At 40.6% G+C, this 20030-nt stretch overlaps 1 protein-coding gene across 5 annotated transcripts in view; it reads right to left on the reverse strand.

The window, feature by feature from the left end:
* The window catches only part of Enox1 (ecto-NOX disulfide-thiol exchanger 1), a 533584-nt gene that overhangs the window by 123231 nt on the left and 390323 nt on the right, over positions 1-20030 (reverse strand). For all 5 annotated transcript variants that reach the window (XM_076872046.1, XM_076872045.1, XM_076872047.1 and 2 more), the window contains 2 exons: positions 5726-5832; positions 1869-1986 (listed from right to left, as the gene is read on the reverse strand). In XM_076872046.1, the coding sequence (XP_076728161.1) occupies positions 1869-1986; positions 5726-5832 (225 nt within the window). The remainder of the gene's footprint in view (positions 1-1868; positions 1987-5725; positions 5833-20030) is intronic.

Below are 20030 nucleotides of genomic sequence, written 5' to 3' on the forward strand. Positions count from 1 at the left end.
GCTTCAGAAAGGGGTGGCATGGTGCCTACTTGTATGCTAAGCTTCTAAAAGATTTATGTGAATGGAATTTGAGGATGAAAGCTCTACTTTGCTAAGGCAGTGGTTCTCAAACTTCCTCTAGCATCAATCAGGATCCCCTAACAGGGTTTAAACCACAGAAGACTGGATCTTATTTCCCTTCCCCATAGAGTCTCTGATTCAGTAGGTCATGGGTGGAGCCCGAGAACTTACATTTTTAATACATTCCTAAGTAATGCAGATGTTACTAGACTGGGACCACACTTTTGAGAAGGACTGCTTTAAGGAAATTAAAATCCCTTCCATGTGGCCTGGGTGCAGGAGTTTGCTCATGACCATCTTAACCATTTTGCCAGCTCAATGACCTGATCTTTTTGCAATCTTGGTTTTGACTTCTGAAGGAGTCCAGGGACAGCCACCCTGCAACAGCAGCCCCCCTGCTATGCTCATTGTTTTAGCTTAGAGAGCAGCGGGTACAGGGAGAGGCTTGGCTCTGATACCTCCTTGTTGGCTAGGAGTCCAGACCCTCAGAAGAGAAGGATTCCCTCTGGTCCCTTCCCTGAGCTTTCATCGGCTAAACTCCTTGCAGGAAGTGAGGCTGAAGTCTGTCAACTCACCGGGACACTTTTTGTCATACACCATTGTCTTCTATTTGGTCCCATTCAACATTCCAAAGAGAACCATTTAAAATTCATTATCTGGTCTGGAGACCCAGGGAATTTATCCCCGGCCACTGTGTTTCTTCAAGCCTACTGAGTGCCCCTAGAAACAACTGACTATTCTTCCCAAAACTGTCTATATTCTCCATTCTGCCCCTCTGTGGTAAAGGGGTACATAGCTTCTGAGCTGTGGGGGGGTGGTTACACAGTGTGATCACCTCTGTGCATCAGAAGTTTCTGTCTCTTTTTCTCCTGCTCTTTCTGTTTATTTTCAGTTCATTTCAGTGAACTGTCAGAGGGTGAAGGAAACTCTTTCCTTTTGCTCCTACTCTTCTACCGACAAATTAGCAGAGATCCTTTTTCTAGTCTCCTGCAACCTTTCTGTTAAAAAGCCTTATACAGGTGTGTGCTTTATTCACTGGTACCTAGGAGGAGACCGAGCAAATCTATACCAGTTCTCTAATTTTCTTCTCTGGTAATGGTGGCAATTGTGGGTCTTCTAGATCCTTTATTTATCACCCTTCCCCGCAGACAAGCTGTCTCCCTTGGTGTCTCAGGTTTGAATGAGCATTTTACTTGCCTGCTCTTATAATATCAAAGAACTTATATACAATTCTAGGAGAGAGTTTTAATCAGCATCTTAGATTAGACAGAACACACAAAGCCAGGCTCTCTCTAAGCTTCTCCTTTTTATAATCTAAGGAGTGGCGCCCCTCGCTTGGTGCCAAATGGGGCCATCCTTTTGATTACAGGTTAGGCGAACTAAAATTTATTGGGGAAAAAGTCTAATTTTCCAGCGTGTTGGCTCAGAGGCTAGAGAGAATCTTTAGGAATTAAACAATTCCCAAGTAACAAGTACATGGACTGAAACCAAATTTTATCTGTATTTCAGCTTCAGGTGTGGCTGCCACCCTCTGGAAAAGGATTTTTATGGGAATAGGCAAACATCCCTGAAAAAAAAAAAAGTCTAATGGCCCCAGATCTACATATAGAGAAATAACTGGAACAACTTAAATCACTGTGTTCCTAAGACTTTAAAATTCTATTGATAAAGGCAGAGTCAGTCAAACACAAAAGTTTAGTGTAACTCCAAAGTGAGTTATAAGGCTATTTCCCAGGACTTATTCTCCATCTCCAGATTCAGACACTCATTACGATACCTTGAGGGTATGTGGTAGTTATCAGCATTACCTGACTCATCGACTCTCATTTTTTTAGTAGGGCTGTCACAATTCTCATCATCAGACATTTCCATTTCTTCTTCACGACGGATGCCCATGAGCTGCTCACTTTGAGCGTTTCGGAGCTCCTGAAAGCAGAAGATACATGACTATCAGAGTCAATGGACACAGCCATCCTACCTCTTCCCACTGGTCTTTGGGTACATTATGACTGACATATCAATGTTTAGAATCTGAAGCTTGGACCCAAGCATCATTTCACCTAATCTGTGATGAAGTTCTAAGGGGGGTAGGGTAAAAAAAAAAAAAGGTTAAAAGCTTTGGTGTCACACTTGAGATAAATTCCTAATCACCAAGGCCTCTTGACAGGCCCTTTCACAAATTTTTAAATCTCTCTACAGTCTCTATTTCCTCATTTGTTAGAAAGGGGGGCATTAATAATCTAGCAGGGCTGTGGCAAAGTTTACATAAAAATACCTATTACTTAGCTAGCACAGCTACTGGTAAGGAACCTGAGCAACAGAAGTTTAAAAGAGCCTAGTCTATCACTGGCCCATGGGGTAACTTTAGGAACATTTCTTCTTATTATCTTAGCCTCAATTTTTTTTCCTGGAATAATTTGATGCTACGAGTTTTGAGGATGAAATGAGAAAATGCACATACGAGTCTTAGCATCACTCTAGACAGCTGGTGTGCTAAGCTGATGACACTGAGCTATTTTCACACGAACGTAGTACCTTGCATGTATGTATGTGCCTGTGTGTGATCACACACAGGTGCACACTCACAACATTTAGATATCCAAAGTTTAAAATTCTAAAGATAGTAGGGAACAAAATAAAAACAGATGTTTCTCATTTTGGGTTTCACATTATCATGTTGGGGCTATGGTTTTTGTGGTGATGGCTGATTGTTTCAGCATTGCTTTTAGAGCCTGCTCTCTCTACTAATGAAGGGCGTGGTTGCAATCAAATCGTTCAATTTCTTTGAGCCTTTTTCCATTCACCCATAAGCAGGGGTTAATAATAATACAAGGCTGTTTGAATACAATAGTATACACGAAACCTCACTGAACAAAGAATTACACGTTAAATTTTTTACTACTATGCCTCAAATCAAGACATTGCAATCATTCCCTTTAAATAATTACATCATTATTTTTTCCCAAGCTGCATGTTATATATTGTGACTCCTCATTCATTCTGTTGTCTTATTATTTATTGTCCTTGAAAAGTCTTACAGGGAAAAGTCTCCATTATTCTATTTTCCTTCTTTAAATTGGAGCCTCAGTAAAAGTCAAATTGTTAAAACAATAAATTAAATTACTACACTTAATTATTAGTGGCATGACTTTAAACATTGTTCCATTGCCCATCATCCCAGATGGTCGGTCCTCTCAATTCTTTGCTCCCCTTAGCTCTTAGAATTTAACTACACATGATGGAAAGGAAATTATTGCTAACAGTATTTGGTCACTTCTGCATTCTGGGAATCACAATTGCAGAGGACAGGAAAGAGGGAAGGCAGAGAGGCATGGTCCTGGGAGGGGCCATCACAATGCCTGAGAGGCCCAGGGATGACAGACAACACCTCCTTATGGGATCAGGCCACCTAGAAGAAATAAGTGCCAATTCTGCTTTAAATAACATCATTGGATCTTGGGGAGAAATTTAGGTGGTGGACAGCTAATTTTTCTATTGACAAAGAATCCAACTACCAGAGGGGTGGCTTGCAAATACTTAAAACAAAGAAAAGTCAGGTGGAAAGAATAACAAGGCTCAAAGGGCCTGTTGTTTAGTCCCTACATTAATGACAAACTGTCACACCACAGCTGTTTTTGTGGGGAAGGGTGGCAGAACAGGAAAACATGGGGTGGGGGCGCTGAGGGTGTTTCCACAGGGTGCCTCTGTATCAGCTGTAAATCACTAGTACACTTTAATAAATCCGTAGAGGTGCTGCAGATAATTAACAGATGCTGTACATGTGAATGTGGGGGGAAAAAAATCAAGCCAATTATCAAGCTTATATGCAACTGAGAAATCATCCACAATGTCAAATTACCAACTGGTATTTAATCAATTAAACGACATGTAGGAGAGAAACTCAAAGGTAATTTAGAGTTCCATGTCTTAATATAAACCTAAAGAGGTAGCAGAGTGGCAGGAGGTGTGAAGCCCTTTTACAGGTGGACCTTTTGGACTGCATTCTACCTATCCCTCTGCAGGGCACATTTCCACTTCCAGGACCAAGCAAATCAAGCAGGCTTCCTTAGACCAGGGCTAGAAGCCCTGAATGTCCTGCTCTGGACAGCCCCAGTCTCGGGGGAGGCAGGAATAAGGGATGGTGGTGGGGGGGAGTCAGACATGACAGGAAGCATGATTTAGATCAATATCTCTATCTGCTGACCTCCCATGCCAATAATGGTCTTTTCATGCCCATGTTTATTCAGTACCATGCTACCTGCCTTTCTTTCAACATTTCTTTTAATAATTTTTGGCTTTTATGTGAAGGAAAAAAATTGTATACTGATCATTCCCAAATCTGGATCATAGTTTATAGATTCCAATCTGTGTTTTCATCTTCATCAAAAATAGAAGACTCTGTCCCTTGAAAATAACTCTTGACTTGGGTCTCAATTCCGTTTTCAGGGAGAACATTAGGCAAGTGCCCTCATTTTGGGGGCCCTGAAAAAACTCATGAGAAATCCCATCTCCTCCTCTTATAATCCTAAATAGAGGAACAGAACTGTATCAGTCACCAACCACCTTCTTAGGCACTAGTGAACAAAATTTTTAAAATGCCCTTAACAACAAATTGCACTAGCATTTTAAGTGTCCCATTATTGTGAAATCATTCAGTATTCACCATAATAATGGTGATAATAAAGAATCTATCTGGTATTCATGTGGATGTTACATCCCGTGCCACTGGTATTCAACTGTAATTTAGCATTAGTAAATGAGCACTTAAAATGCTACCCAGATGATTGATACCATAGTACTTTGTAGTTCCTCAAACTCTTTGTGAAACACTTATTTTATAAGTGTGAGCCAACATCATTAAATAAATAAATCTTACCTTCTATAAGTTTGTGATTTTTGAAAGAGGGGAATATCATTTTGAGAACTTAATATTAACATGCTAGAGATGAAGAGGCATCCAAATGAAAAACATTCTTTCACTTACAAAAAAAAAAAAACGAAGCAAACAAAGACAGTATACTTACTTTGCAATTACAGGTTCAAAGCGTACACTACACTGTGGAGTTAAAAATAACAGCTGGATGACCAATGACTAATGTGACATTTTGGTCTGTCTAGGTGGCAAGGTGGGCTCCTTCCCTGAGGATAGATACTCACACTTCACACATGCACTGATGCTGAAGGGCCGACATCACACCCTTGTGACATTTGCTCTGGGGAGATGTGTTTAGAACCTGATGGCTTGCACAGGGAACTGACACTGCTTGTGATGAGAAGACATGGATGGAGAGGCATACCTGCCACTTCTAGCCCAAAGAGCAAACTGTCATCTTGAAGAACACTGGAAAAAAAGTTTGTACTTTTGTCCTATGTTAAGTTACACTTTTCTTCAAACTAATTCGTTAGGAAAACTATCTTGGCTTACTTCTGAGTTCTGTACTATGAATGGGAAAGATTCTCTTCTCCCTTTGTAGGGGAGAGGAATGTTCTAAGTGTTAAGTTGGCTGCTCTTCTTGGGGAAGGAACACTTCTGAGCTGACAACAAGACAGGACAACAGCAGGAGGACTGCCCACTGTCACAAAAACTGTAGTGGCTGCAGCCACACTATTCTCTGCCAATCCAGCTGTGTGATGGTGGTTAAAAAGTAAAAATAAAATCACCAACCTCAGAATGCTTTCGCCAAATGTCTATGTTCTTGCGCTGAGCTTTCGAGAAATGGTCCCAAGCTTTTTGTCTGGTGGAAGCGTTGAAAACGGCCACAATCTGCTCAACTTTGGTGAACAAGGAAGTCAAACAAGACAAGTAATTTATGTTGTGATCACTATAGGGAAGCAAAGCAAAGACACTAGGAGTCTATGGATGATGTCACAGTAGCTACAACATCATCAATATCCATCCAATTTGTGCCTTTATGTACTTACATTTTTAGCAAGGCTGGGGATGTCTCCCTTCAAGTCTGTCTCCATAACTTAAGGTTAAAACAAATTCCAAATATGACTGGCAAAAGGTCATGGAGATCTACTTCCAAATGTTTTCTGGCTCTTGTTTAAAATGCGATTTAGTAGGTCTATATACCTAGGTCTATAGATATATAGACTCCGGTATTGGCATACGAATTAAGATAAAGTAATGCCTGTTTAAGAGCTTAGAAGGGAAGCCAGGGAGGAGTAGCTGAATGAGAAGAGCCAAGCATATATCATTTCTTCTTTTGGTCCCATCTTAAGGACTCCATTGCAGCCCTCTAAAGACATTACCGTGTCCAGGTTCCAAGGTGGGAAAATGAATAGCTCTGTCACGGCTTCCCTCAACCTCAGGGACTGTTTTCCTCCTTATTTTTGTTTCTCCCCACACTGCATCCACTGCAGCCAGCCCTCCATCCCTCTGGCTGTCCCGGGAACCATCGCCTCCATGTCAAGACAGACCAAGGCTCACCCAACTGGCAGCACTGCCATGCAGGTCTGATTTCAACACCATATGGTGCCTCCATAGTTCTTCATCATGATCATATACCATTCTCTGTTATTCTATTATCTGTTAATAAGGATCCCCACAATCTGGCTCTCAAATCTCTTAAAGTTCTAACTCTATTACCTTGTCTTCGTCTAGCACTTGTGTTGCTTCCAGGCATGGTACTATTGGAATGATATGGGTGGAGGGGTTGTGATGAGAATTATATAGAGGAAGGGATAGAACTTAGTAGTAGGTGTTGGGGGGGGGGGCAACCAAATATGGACTCAATATTGCTTAAATAGGTATTGATCCAGTAAGCATGGGATTAAGGAAACTAGAGTACTGATTTAATCACATGATTAAATCAGAACTTCTAAATATTTACTTAGAAGGGCACAGTTCAGACTAGGTTGTCATGGGTGTTAACACCCTATTGACATAAATCTTTTACAAGTGATTCCCAAGGCTCTATTATTTAAAAAAGGACATCAAAGCTCTTCCAGATCTTCTAGTGTCTAAAGAATGTCAGAGAGTAAATAATAACCTTCACAGAAGCACAATACTCAATGTCTTAGTTTAAAAAATTAGCACATGAAATAAATAAACAGAGAAGGAAATAAACACCACTGGCACTGTGAATATCTTTATAATGCTAATAATTACTTCTAAATGTATGGGGACATTTATGTTTACTGTTTTCTACTTCAGGAGAACCTCAGCAGTAGACCTTTTTATTTAATAAACTGTCATCATTTCACATGATGAATTTGTTTTACTCAATTTTAATGTGAGGATTTGCCACCAACTGGGCTCATACAAGTCCCTGAGCTCACGTGGCTTCTTTCTCGAACCTCACCTGGAGGAACGGGCACTGCTAGTTGAGCTGCTGTAAGTCCCGGCCTTTGCCTGACCACCACCCCCAGTGCGTAGCATGGCTGGTGGGGAAGATAATCTGCTTAGCTAGACTATCTGGACTTTGTTTGCTTTGTCTGCCTGCAGGCTGGGGACCTAGGGATTTCAGTTGCCTTTTGCAGGGGCAACAGTTGCAACAGTCAACTGGGATGAGAACATCTGGCAGGGGGTGATCATGAGATTACTAAATAAAGAGTAATGGGGAAGATTTAATAGCAGAACTCTTTGGCATCATTTAGAAGAGGAAGAAAAATGGTATCCTGAGAGAAGAGCTGGAGAGAAAGGAGCAGCAAAGGTTGAGGTTGATTATTGGGTGGTGATAGTCAAAATTCTGCTGTTAGTCAGGGAAGGCTCTTAATAAACAAGACACAGCTGGGTGCAGTGGCACACGCCTATAATCCCAGCAGCTCAGGAGGCTGAGGCAGGAGGATTGTGAGTTCAAAGCCAGCCTTGGCAATTTAACAAGGCCCTAAGCAACTTAGTAAGACCCTGTCTCAAAATAAAATATAAAAAAGGGGGTGAGGATGTGGCTAGGCAGTTAAGCACCCCTGCATTCTATCCATGGCACCAAATATATATATATGAGAAAGAGAAAAACATGTATGTTAAAAAATGTGTGTGTGTATGTGGGGGGTGAAGGCAAGAGAAACCAATAATGCATACAGAGGAGTAGATAAGAGAAAGCACTTATTAGAAAGACCCAGTGAGCTCAAGATGCACAGGTTTAAGGGTAAAAACAGATCAACTCAAGCATGTAGGTGTATAGTGATATCTCAGTTAAAACACATAACTACTCATTTATGTATACTATACATCTTGTATACATAATCTGGAAGTAATTTTATGCAATGTTTTAAATATTTATGTGCATGAAATAAAGTTCATTGTGTGGAATTTTGCTTGTGGTGTCATGTTGTTATTCAAAAGTTTTAGAATCAAGAGTATTTGGATTCCAAATTTTCAGATTAGAGATGATTAACCTGTGCTATATTTCTCTGGCTTTCTGGAAGCTGACCAACATAGTATTTTACAATCATCAACTGATAACTGACAGACTTATAAAGGAATCTTGGAAAAACAAAGGTGGTGAGGATAGTGGGAAATTCCCTGGATCCCCAAAGGTATAGGATTTGTTTTTCAGGTGTGTCAGTTAAGTAATTCACTGCATATAAAAGTTCTCATTTTAAAATTGTGTCACTATTGTTATTCTTTCTATATTAAAAGAAAATGGTACGATAAAAGAAAGGGATTCATGTTGAACCTAATAGTAGTAATCATCATATTTTAATTTACGTAGGGCTAAATAATATATTTTTACATAATGATATTATTAACAACAAATACTAGATTTCAAAATAATATGTCAAGAAGGATCATGTTCTGTAAAAACTATAAATAAAATTGTGATCTAATTTCAAAGAAATCATGATTACTATATTCTAGGGCATAAGTTCTATCCATCCATCCATCCATCCATCCATCCAACCATCCATTCATTCATTCAACAAACATCTGAGATTTTAACTGTTAGAAATATACGATTAAGACATAGTTCTTACCCTTGATGAGATATTAGACTCTGGGCAGAAAGAAAGGGAAGCAGATAATTACCCTCTACAAGAGAGGTCTACATGACTGCTTTGGGGACACAGAGGAGAGAGTAACTAAGTAGGTAGGTGGAATCAGGGATCACTCCATAAGAAGGCGGTATTTTTGATAGGCCTTAAATAGTGACTCAATGACTACTCAGCAGAGAAATAAAGGTGGTCCCTCTAAGGCTGGAGTTATAAAAGGACTTCATATGAAAGCCCTTAGTAGGGATGGGACTGATGCTGGGTGAGAACTAATTAGGCAGAACCATAAATGCTGATGGAGACTCTGAGCTTTATACTATGTTCAGGGGAGACACATGCCAGGAGGATTTGCTTAGGAGAAATAATGAAGGCTTACATTAAGGCAGAGGCTTTGAATGGAGGGCAGAGCGAACACTCATTGGACAGGGAGCAGTGATGGAACAAGGGGCTCACTGGCTCTGGAGGAGGAAGGGGGAAGGGAGATCAGATGACTCCAGCTTAGGAAGAACATCAGAGACCAAAAGAACAAGCACAGAACAAGGGCTGAGAAAGATGTGAAATTTGTTTTCCAACCTGTTTGCCCACATATTGACAAATCCAAAAGACAGAAAAATAAAAATAGTGCAACCTAGCCAGCATAGGTTTGAAAATGCTCTTACTGTACTCATATGGCCCAGTTTTCTTCTCTCATTTCTGCAGACTGACCCTAAACCAGCCATTTGTCTTGCAAATGAAAGTTCATGGGCACACAGAAAGACTCTGGAAGAGTGCTTGGATCAGCATGAATTCATCATCATTAAGGGAAAACCACCCCAAACAGAATGCCCTAATGAATGCGATTCAAAGGCATGCTTTTAAAGCCATAAATCAGATGACTGCTACTGTTGATGTCACAGGAAAAGACCATACACTGTTCACTGTCTCCAGTAGGGAACACCAAAGCGGAAGTCCATGAATTAAACTACGATTTACTACTTCTCTCATATAACTCATATTGCTTGCTCTATGCACAATAAAGTCACAAGTAGTTACTGTTACCTTCAAAACTCTACTTCTCAGAAAAGAGATAAATGGCAAACCAGATGACATTGGCATTTGTTCAAAAAAGCAGCTTTCAGAAAGTTGTGCTATAGGCATAACAAATTCAGATCACCCCTGCCCAGTTCCTTCACTGTGCCAGTGGCTGCAGGGCCCCATATGATCCTGTATCAGATAAAAAACATGAATCCTGTTCTGATTGCTACTTATTTATTCAAGAAAGTATAGTCCAAAGCTTTGAAATACATCGACAGAAAGAGCTCTCAGTCAGAAAATTTAAATTTCCTCTTCATACCTTGCAAATCTTTCCTCCCAAATTCTGTAAGTGTTTTGCCTAAATTAGGTTGTTTGAGGAGCATGAGAAAAGTGATCAGTTTTTCAGAGTGTCAGCCTTAGCTGCCATACTAGGGTCCCCAGTACACCCAGCAGGTTAAAATGGGAAGGATAAAGAAAGCCTCCATGAAACTGGTAAAGCACTGTGTATAGCTGTAAATCCCTTCTAGAGTGTTCATTAACTCATGCATGTGTATGTGTGGAGACACAGCTACCCACACATCACATACACATATACATCATATGTACACATTACTGCACACCTCTTGCTTGATAGAGGAATGTGACTAACTCCCTTGAAAAGAACTTGCTTTTAGTCTTCTTAAGGAAGGGAAGATCAGAACAGGACATCTACTTGTGCAGAAACAGACCACATTTAAACAGGCTCCTGGGAAAGAACAGGGCACTCAGGCAAATCTCAGATTTTGGGGCTTTACAGAGCCCCTGAATTTTCAGCTGTATGCACAGAAGCATTGGAAGTGTTCAAAGAGAAACGTTAGCTCCTCCTAAGAACATAAACACAGCCCTTGCTCCTTTGCCACCCTCTTCCTCATGGTCCCTGAGCCTCCTGCATCCTTGTTCCAGCTAAATAGCTGTGAAAAAGCCTTAAATCCATTCAGTGTCCCAAATATCTGGAGCAACTGATTACATTCTTCTAGGCAGTAGGCTTGCTTTTATAAAGCACCTCAAACAAATCTTCCATGCCTAATTTTTTTGTTTTGAATGCTATCTGGGCACATGATAGAGCCTCCGCTCTGTATGGTTCAGAGGAACTTTTTTTTTTATTTTTTTATTTAAAGGATGACATTTTTCCAAATCCTCCATGAACAGTTCAGAAGAGATTTTCAAAGGCATTTAACAAATGAAACAGTGGGCCTCCCCCACCCAAGCTTGGTATTGTTTTTAAATACGAAAGCTGGGGTGGAATTCTTTTTCAGGGAGAAGGAACGAAAGACTGAGACTTTAGATATAATGCTGTGACAGATGTGCCAGACTCGGAAATTTTGTCCCTAGATTGGAAAAATGCCCTAAAGGGTTTCTGGCTCTTGGGACACCCAGAGAGGCAGGACAGAGGCCAGGGAGGAAGAGCATGAGAAGGTCACTTTGAAAGTGACCTCCAGATGGACTCCTGCACCTTCATGTCGGAGGCTGGGCTTAAGCACAGTTGCCTGGCCGGAAGCCCAGGAAATGGGAGGCCTGGACTAGAATTTCAAGCTAAGGAGGAAAAAGAGCATTGGGGTTCTGTCTTGTGATGGGTAAAAACAGCATCTGTGACATTGTGAATCCATTATAGCCTTTAAGCCAGAGTCTAAGACACCAACTTCAAATGCAGTATTTCTAAACTTCCTGGCTAGATAAGGCCAGACATTTGGTTCTTTTAGGGAATAGGTACCTACAGCAGGAAGAGCAACATGCTGATCAAATTATAAAAATGGAAAGATGATGTTTTTAGCAAATTTTCAGCAAGCAGGAAATGGTCAGATTGCTCAAATAGATGAAAAAATATTAAACAGAGATTGACTTTTAAAGATGTGTATAAGTCTCAAGACATTTCAGAAAACTGTGGGACCCCTTATTAATGCACAGGTTAAAATATTTTGGAAAGTAATGAAGCAAAGGGATTCTAATTCCAGTGGTTCCTTATGATGATATAGCATTTTCAAAGCTTTTAAAATACGACAAAGTCCCTGTCTAGTCTACACCTATTAACTCAATGAAAGTAATATGTATATGCAAGAAAAAAAGGAACAAAAGGAAAAGTAAAAGTCTTCCTTCACATCCTGATTCCCCTTACCAGTTTAAGGAAAACTGGTGTTAACTGATTCTGGCAGATCTATCCAGAGAAGCAGCTCTGCGGATCATGTATATTCTGTACATTTTTCATTTACACAATGGTGCTAATATTATACATACTGCTTTGTACCTTTTTTTATTTACTTATCTTGGAAATTATTCATATATAAGGTTGCAATGCGTATCCTCAGTCATATATTCTAGTATTTTTACGTAAATGTCTTTATGAAAAGTTCTCAGGAGAAGATAAAATAATATCTGAATTTTTAATTTTGAGACCTATTGCCAAATTGTACTCTGATGTATGTCCACTAATTTTTTTTTCTTATTGTTTCCCTTTCCCTGGCCAATAGTGGGTACACAGGATTAATTTTTGCCATTCATGATAGATGAGAGAAGAATTAAATGGCAACCAAATTTCTGCTCCAGCTATATCCATATATGTAGTTTCCATTATAACTGACAGGCACAAGTCCAGGCTTATCAAATCTGCCCTTTTTTTTAGTAGCTGATTCATTGTTAAGAGTGGTCAACCAGTAAGAGAAGGAAATATTGGTTTCCAGATCTTTTATTCCTCAAAACAGTGACTCTTCTTTCCCATGATTAACTCTAGTAATGGTACTATGAAAATTATCTAGTGGTATTAGGCTATTTCCAATTACTGGGCACACTGCTTAATGATTTCAAATAGTAGATCCCAAAGCATGTTTCCTGAACCAACATCATCAGCATCACTTGGGAACTCACTAGAAATGCAAATGCTCGGGCCTCAGACCCACTGAATCAGGAACTGAGGGTGGGGTTCAAGGGTCTGCTATTTAAAAGCTCTCCAGGTGGTTCCAATGCATGCTGCTGTTTGAGGACCTATGATTTAAAACATTATCTCATTTCAATTTCCCAACAATCCTCTGAAGTAGCTGCCATTATCAGCCCATTCCACTGATGAAGAAATTGAGATTCAAGGAGATATGTAATTTCTCATTCAAGGTCATATATTTAGCAAGTGGCAAAGTTAGAAATGGAAATCACATTTGCCAAACTTCAGTTCATGAATTTATGTCCACATTGTCCAGTCTTATGAGCTCTGTGGCATACAATGTAGCTAGACATTGCACTAGATACTGGGGATGAAAAAAGCAAAGATGTGGCCTGTCCTTGAGGTGCTCAAAGCTGGGAAAAAGAGTTATATACTTGATTAGCTTGCCACATGGGAACTACTGTAAGGGAGTCCAAGGGAGAGCGCCAGGTGAGGCTGGACAGGTTTAAAAACCTGTGGGCTGACACTTGTAGGTCAGTAGAATTTTCCAAGGCAAAGAAGCCAAACATTTGAGGTTGTGATGAGGCAGGAAGCCATGTTTACCTCTCTTCAAAAGTTTATTGAGGAATCTGAACCACAGGGCGGAAGAATCAAAACGTCTGGAAAAAGGGTCCCTGCTTCTTTTGTGTCTACCAGCTACCACTGTCTTCTCTCAGTCTGTGCCTTCAGCTTTCTCCCCTTTGTCTAATATGCATTTTCTCTTTTGGTTGAAATATACCTTGTTAAGTAATACATTTCAGCGGGGGAATCTTAAGGAGGTGGGGCTGGGGACTGCTGTTGTGTGAGATGGATGTGGAGCTGGGAAACCAATTAAGTCAGGTCTGAGCCCCACGACCATATGGCTGTGTGACCTGAGAACAGCCTCTGTCCTGGATCCCAAGACAAAGGGGGTCTCACTAGACAGTTCTGGAGTCCTGGAGTCTCTGGGACAGGGGTTGGCACACTTTTTCTGCATAGGAACAGATAGTAATCATTTTGGGCTTTGTGGGTCATACACCTGCCCTGCCACAGAAGGTGTCTGCACACCTCAGTGGCTTGTCTCCTTCAACAGAAACCCACTCACTTTCTGGATACAGTTTTCTTCTCATGGAGATACAGCACACTAAGTTCAACTGGAATTTTTCAGATGTATAGACTCAAGAAAAGTTCATTTCTGCCTCATAGTAACTTCGTCACATCTTACTTTTCCTCTAAATGTCTGGGTTTCAATCAATTTTGTGAAAATATATATATATATATTTTTGTGGATTCATTCCACCCAAGGACTGTTTTTCCATGATCCCCCAGCCTAACCACATACACATGCCTCCCACCTCCCCTGAGGCTTGGCAGTGGTGGCTTCTTTTCTAGTCCCTAGAACGAGGCTCATATCAAGATAGTGGGGTTTTCATAGCAAAGTTTTGTCTTTCCTAAGTTGCTGTGATTTTGTGAATGACCAGGTACTGTGTTAAATCTTGAGATCTAGCCTTCTGTAATTCTTCACTGTTTCAGAGTGTAAGACTTCGTTTCTCTTTCACATTTTGGTTATCATTAAAAAACATTTTTTAATGACAACACCATTATTCCACTTGGTTGTATTTTTTTTGTTGTTTTTGGTGATACTGAAAACAAGGATACTAAAAATGTCTGTGCTCAGTATGGCAGGCTTCTAGCATCCTCTACTATTGATTTTGGTGTCCTGTGGAATAGGACATTCTGTGCTCATCCTTGATTTGGAAGCTTTTTGTAAAATCATTTCCTCTGGACATTTATTCCCTTAGAACAAAGAAATATTTTTTAAATGGAAACAATGTTTCCAGCATTTAATACATTGGCAAATATAGCTATCAGCATGATTTTGAGAGAAATAAAAAAACCTATCGAGTTGCTAAAGCAGTTATGGTGATTTTTCCTTCCCATGGATGAACTATAGCAATGACTTCTACAGACATGGAAAAACATTTTAGCACTTCATAAAATTCTTTTTCGACAGCAGGGGACATAGGCACCAAATTTCCCTTGGCAGAAATAAAAAATGTTTAGCTGAGATGTTTCTGAGAAGTAAATGATTTCAGAGAGAGGTTTTTAGGCAGAAGAAATGTGGACAAGGACACCAATCTGCTTAGAAGGGGGATTGTGGTACACAGAGGTCAGAAACTCGCACATTTCACTAGGGCACTTAGCAGACGACCTGGCACTTAACCAGGCCCCAATAAATATTTGTGGAATGAATTTAATCATTCATTCAAACAGCTGAGGCTTTTACGATTTTTGTCAAGAAGACAGATGAGGACAGGACTGGGGGGGTGGGTGTCAGTGTGTTGCACGGCCTTCTCTGATAATAACTCTGACCAGCCTTCGGCTTCTGCAAGGGTGTCGGGCACACATGCTCAGGGTCAAAATGTGGCTTCAAATTCACTGTGCAGCCCAGCAGGGGTAACTCCACAGCACAGTGCAGATGGGACATGTGCTCTGGGGACTTCCTGTCCTCTGTTGTGTGGTCACCTCAGGAGCTTTGGACATCATGGCAGGGCCGTGGCAGCCATGTTTCACTTAGACATCCAGACTCATTCAAGGATTCAAGCTGTTGACAGAGTAGGGACTGTGGGACTTTGAGTACCTTGTGTGTACTCTGAGCAAACCCTTTCACACAGAGATGAAGAAACAGAAATTCAAAGAGCTGAGAAGACTGTCCTAAAGTGAAATGACTAAGTAATGCTTGAGCTGGAATCAGAACCAGGATCTCTTTAGACTTAGCCAAAAGTACTGTTACCATTTGCTCTTTTCAAGACCAAAGAGAAGGCTAAGGCCATTTCATGCCATAAATGTATAGAGCAAAGTTGCCTGTTAGTTCTAATCTTTCCAATCTATAAGCTGAAATAATTAATAACAGTACTATAATGCTACTACAGCAAAATTCACCACTGAAGTATATTCTCTGTGTTCCATTTAAAGACAATGAATATTCAAGCTAAGTTAGTTCAGACCATCATGGCTTATGCTGGGGGAAAAAAGCCACCTTTGAGTATTGTCTGCAGTTTTTCAGTTCTAGCCCAATTTCCAGCACCTCTTTCATTTCATCTGTGATTGCTCAATAACCATTACTTGCACTGAGGTCTTCTATGTGTTTATATGGTCACGCCCATGAGTGGTGCAATGAGGTAAGGAAAGAGAACAGTATATGGCTGTCTCCAGCCTAAGATCTCACTAGAAGAAAACAAACAAATCTGATGCACATAAAATTAGAAACCATTGAATTAAATACTTGCATACATAGTATGGAGTGCTGTAGAGGGAAGACAGAGATGGGTATGTGATAGGGTTCATGAATGAAGCAGGACAGCAGGGGGTTTCAGTGCTGGCTCTGGGAGGAAGGGAAGTATTTCAGATAAGACAAGTGGCACAAGCCAATGTGTGGAGGTGGTAAAGAAGGGAGTGCTAGAAATAAATACTCCATTTTCTAACCAGATAGCAGCATGTATGTTCAGTGTGGTACCAGCATACCTCTTTAAAGCTACCTAAACTATAAATTTACATTTATAATACCTTCTTCTGATCATTCTCATTTTTGCATTTAAAAAAATACATGGTATTTGAAAGCAAACTGTACAGGCCAAAATGCCTTGGTCCTAATTTTCCCATAAATTGCTAAATGATCAAGATATTTCAAGTCTGCGCCCTAAGCCTCAGTTTCCTCCTTTGCAAAATGAGAAAGGTTGGCCCAACAGGTCTCTAAGGTACCTTCTAGCTCTGTCATTCATGCTCATTATATTTATGGCACAAAATCTGAATAGAATAGACATTATGATTGCTGTATGTATATAAGTGACTGTATAACCAGTGTGATTCTGCAATCTGTACAATCAGAAAAATGAGAAATTATACCCCAATTGATTCAAATGTATGAATTGCCAAGATCATTGTAATGTCATGTGTAGCTAATAAAAAGAAAAAAAAATGTGAAAAAAAAAATAGACCCTTCTCCACTGAGGTCTGCTTTCCCGTTTGCCTTGTCTCCACTTTGCGTCCTTCTCTCTCTTTTACCAGGAAGCTTGCTGGGAAAGTACCAAGTGGGACTGTCATGGAATGCTGCACTTTTGCTTCAAGTGTATGTGTCATAATAAGGCATGCACAACTGATCACATCGGCATGCATATTAATAAGTGAATGCAGTGGTCCATGCTTCCTGGACTTATAAAACAGCTCCGGTCAGAGCTTTGAAATGACAAGCTTTGCTCAGAACTGGAAAACTCAAAGTGGGGAGGCCAAGGGGGAGTTGCTATGAAGTATAAATGTTTAAAAAGCAAAGAAGATCAAAACCCAAAAGCAAAGGAGAGTAAATCCCAAGAGTCTCTGAGGAGGGAAAAGCCGGGGAAGTTTCTGCCAAATGAACCGATTAAGAAATGGCAAAGGTGAGACAAGGATGATATAAGGATAAAATGACATGAGAATGAGATGACTCACTGTGCTGCAGCTTTTTTTTTCTTTCTTCTATATCCAACAAATGAGATCTATGTTTGTGGCCCAAAAGGGAAGAGAAGGCCCCAGGTGTCACACTAGGATGGATCATGTCCTTTTTAATATCTTAGATAACTGCACATCCATGGTCATAAGTGAAAAATTACCCTAAACACAAGAGAATGGATGCTGTACTCCCCACACCCCTAGTTGGGTTCAGCTGCTGCCCTTCAGACAAATCAAGGCTTAGATGAAAACAGTGCCTATTTGTCATGATCGTGGATAAGTGATGGTCCTGGGGTGAAGACTAGAGATATGAAAACGGTTAGAATTTATGCAAATGTTGTCAGAGATCAACAACATCAAAGCTAGAAGATAACTGCTGGATTTTGATGTAGACCTTGACATCATAATTTTTTTCTTCTTGTTGTTGCTATTGATAGTTCTTGGTCTTTTTTGAGAAAACTTTGTTAAGCACTAAAATTCAGGCATAGCATCTCTGCTTTCTTTTTCCTAAATGGCTGGAGAGCCATCTAGGCTGATTCTTTTGGCATTTACTTTTCAAAATAAGCAAAGACAAATAAGACAAGTGAAACAAGGAAGAAGAGGTGCACCTCTTGTCCAGCACCATGGAAAACTTTGCACCTAAAGCTGCCTTTGTTTGCTCTGCCAACTGGCTACTTTTAGCAAAACTTATAAAGGAGCCCACCATGCTTTGGGCTTTGCAGTATATCTGGACTTTCTTAGAATGTGGTAAATAAGCCCTCCTTCAGCTGAGTCCACTTGCTATAATAAGCTACTTTGTTAATACCCCTCCTTCCAGGATGCATCAGAACAACTTTCCAGAAGTGTTGGCTGTTTGATGGACAGGCTGCCAAAAGATGCTGTGCAGAATAGCACTGGGTGGGCACCTCAGGGATACTGCCCAGTTGGAAGTTTTCCTGCAACTAGGAGAGGCCATTTCTTGAGTATCAGTGCTATATAGTCTTAATCTCATTCTAGGTGAGAAATGAATATCAATGCAGACAAAGAGGGATATGATGGGTTCTGCTTTTGGAAAATGCAGCAGGTTGTCCATCACTGTGAACTTGACCAGTTCTTGTTTTCAAAGCAGCCCCACAGTGCTGGCACCAAACTCCTCTTACTACACTGAAATGAGCTTTGGGAAAGCAGAAAATGCTGAGGAGACACACAGACAATTCCACCAGAAGGACACTCATCCAGAAAATGAGACATTCAAAATTCACAGGGTGATGAAATACTTGTGTACTTATCATGTTAGTCAGGCTACTGCTAGTATTTTCATGGTAAAGATTTGGTTGGGGGTGGTGGTGGCTGGGGTTGTGGCTCAGTGGTAGAGCTCTAGCCTAGCACTGGTGAGGCATTGGGTTTGATCCTCAGCACCACTTATTTATAAGGATAAATAAGTAAAGGTATTGTGTCCATCCTCAACTTAAAAAAAAAAAAAAAGATTTGGTTCCATTCACATCCAGAAAGTAGTCATCTTTTTTTTTTTTTTTTTTTTTTTTTTTTTTTTTTTTAAAGCACATAAAGAGACTGGAAAATTCTGAGGTTGCTCAAGGAGATGCACAATCTTCCTGTTCTACTTCATTGCAACTCAGGCTACATTTAAGGTATCTCTTCAAGTCATCCTTAAAAAGCTGGGCTACCAAAGATGCAAGGGAAGGTCCCTGGGACACTTCACAGCTGGGAAGCACCCCTAGGCCAGCGCTGCTGAAGGTCAGGATCAGCCATGGTTTCCACAATCTTCCTTGGTATCCATTGACTATTGAAGTATTTTCCGGGATCAAATTACAGGGCCAAGAGGGATTTGTGAATAGCAATGGGTGAAAGTAAAGACTGGAGGAAGGCCACAGGTGGGGACTCCAGCTTGAATGTCTCTGTTTGGTCTTCTACGGCAACTGTCCTCAGATCCCCTAGTCTATTACCAGTGGTCTGGTAAATCGCAATGATTTCTAAGAACAGCACAGCTACTGAGCTCTGTCTTTGATTTGATTAATTACACATGCAAGCCCAAATCCTCTTACATGTGGATAATGCTAACACCAACTCCAAACTGCCCAGCGAGGTCACCAGGAACTTTGAGCTCACTTTTAGGGCTTCCTTCTTGTCTGCCTTCAGATTCACTCATCACTTATTCATTACTCACTGCATTGTCCACCCAGGATTTGGATTTGCTGCATATTTCTTTGTTCTAGGCACTTGTGTGTGTATGTACACACACACACACACACACACACACATTCAATGACTAAGAAAGACTTATCTTTTCTCTTCCTGGCACAATGATTAAAAGCAGACAAGGCATGAAATCATCATCTCTTTGGATAAGGGCTACATGGATCTGGGTGATAAGGTGCAGTAATGGTGCAGTAACTGGAAGAAGGTGGATCAGAAAGAGCTCTCTAAAGGGGGCAGCCCTTCAGCTGAGACCTACAGGGTGAGAAAGACTCACGCATGCAAAGAGTGGAGGGAAGAGCCCTTCCCACACAGCATGTGTGAAATCTTGGAGGTGGAAGGTAGCTCTGAGGGGCTCAGGAGGAAGGCTGCCAGTGGATGTTACACAGTAAACACCCAACTCGGAAGAGGAAGG

The sequence above is a fragment of the Callospermophilus lateralis genome, chromosome 12, assembly GCF_048772815.1.
Source record: "Callospermophilus lateralis isolate mCalLat2 chromosome 12, mCalLat2.hap1, whole genome shotgun sequence".
In the NCBI taxonomy this organism is placed as follows: domain Eukaryota; kingdom Metazoa; phylum Chordata; class Mammalia; order Rodentia; family Sciuridae; genus Callospermophilus; species Callospermophilus lateralis.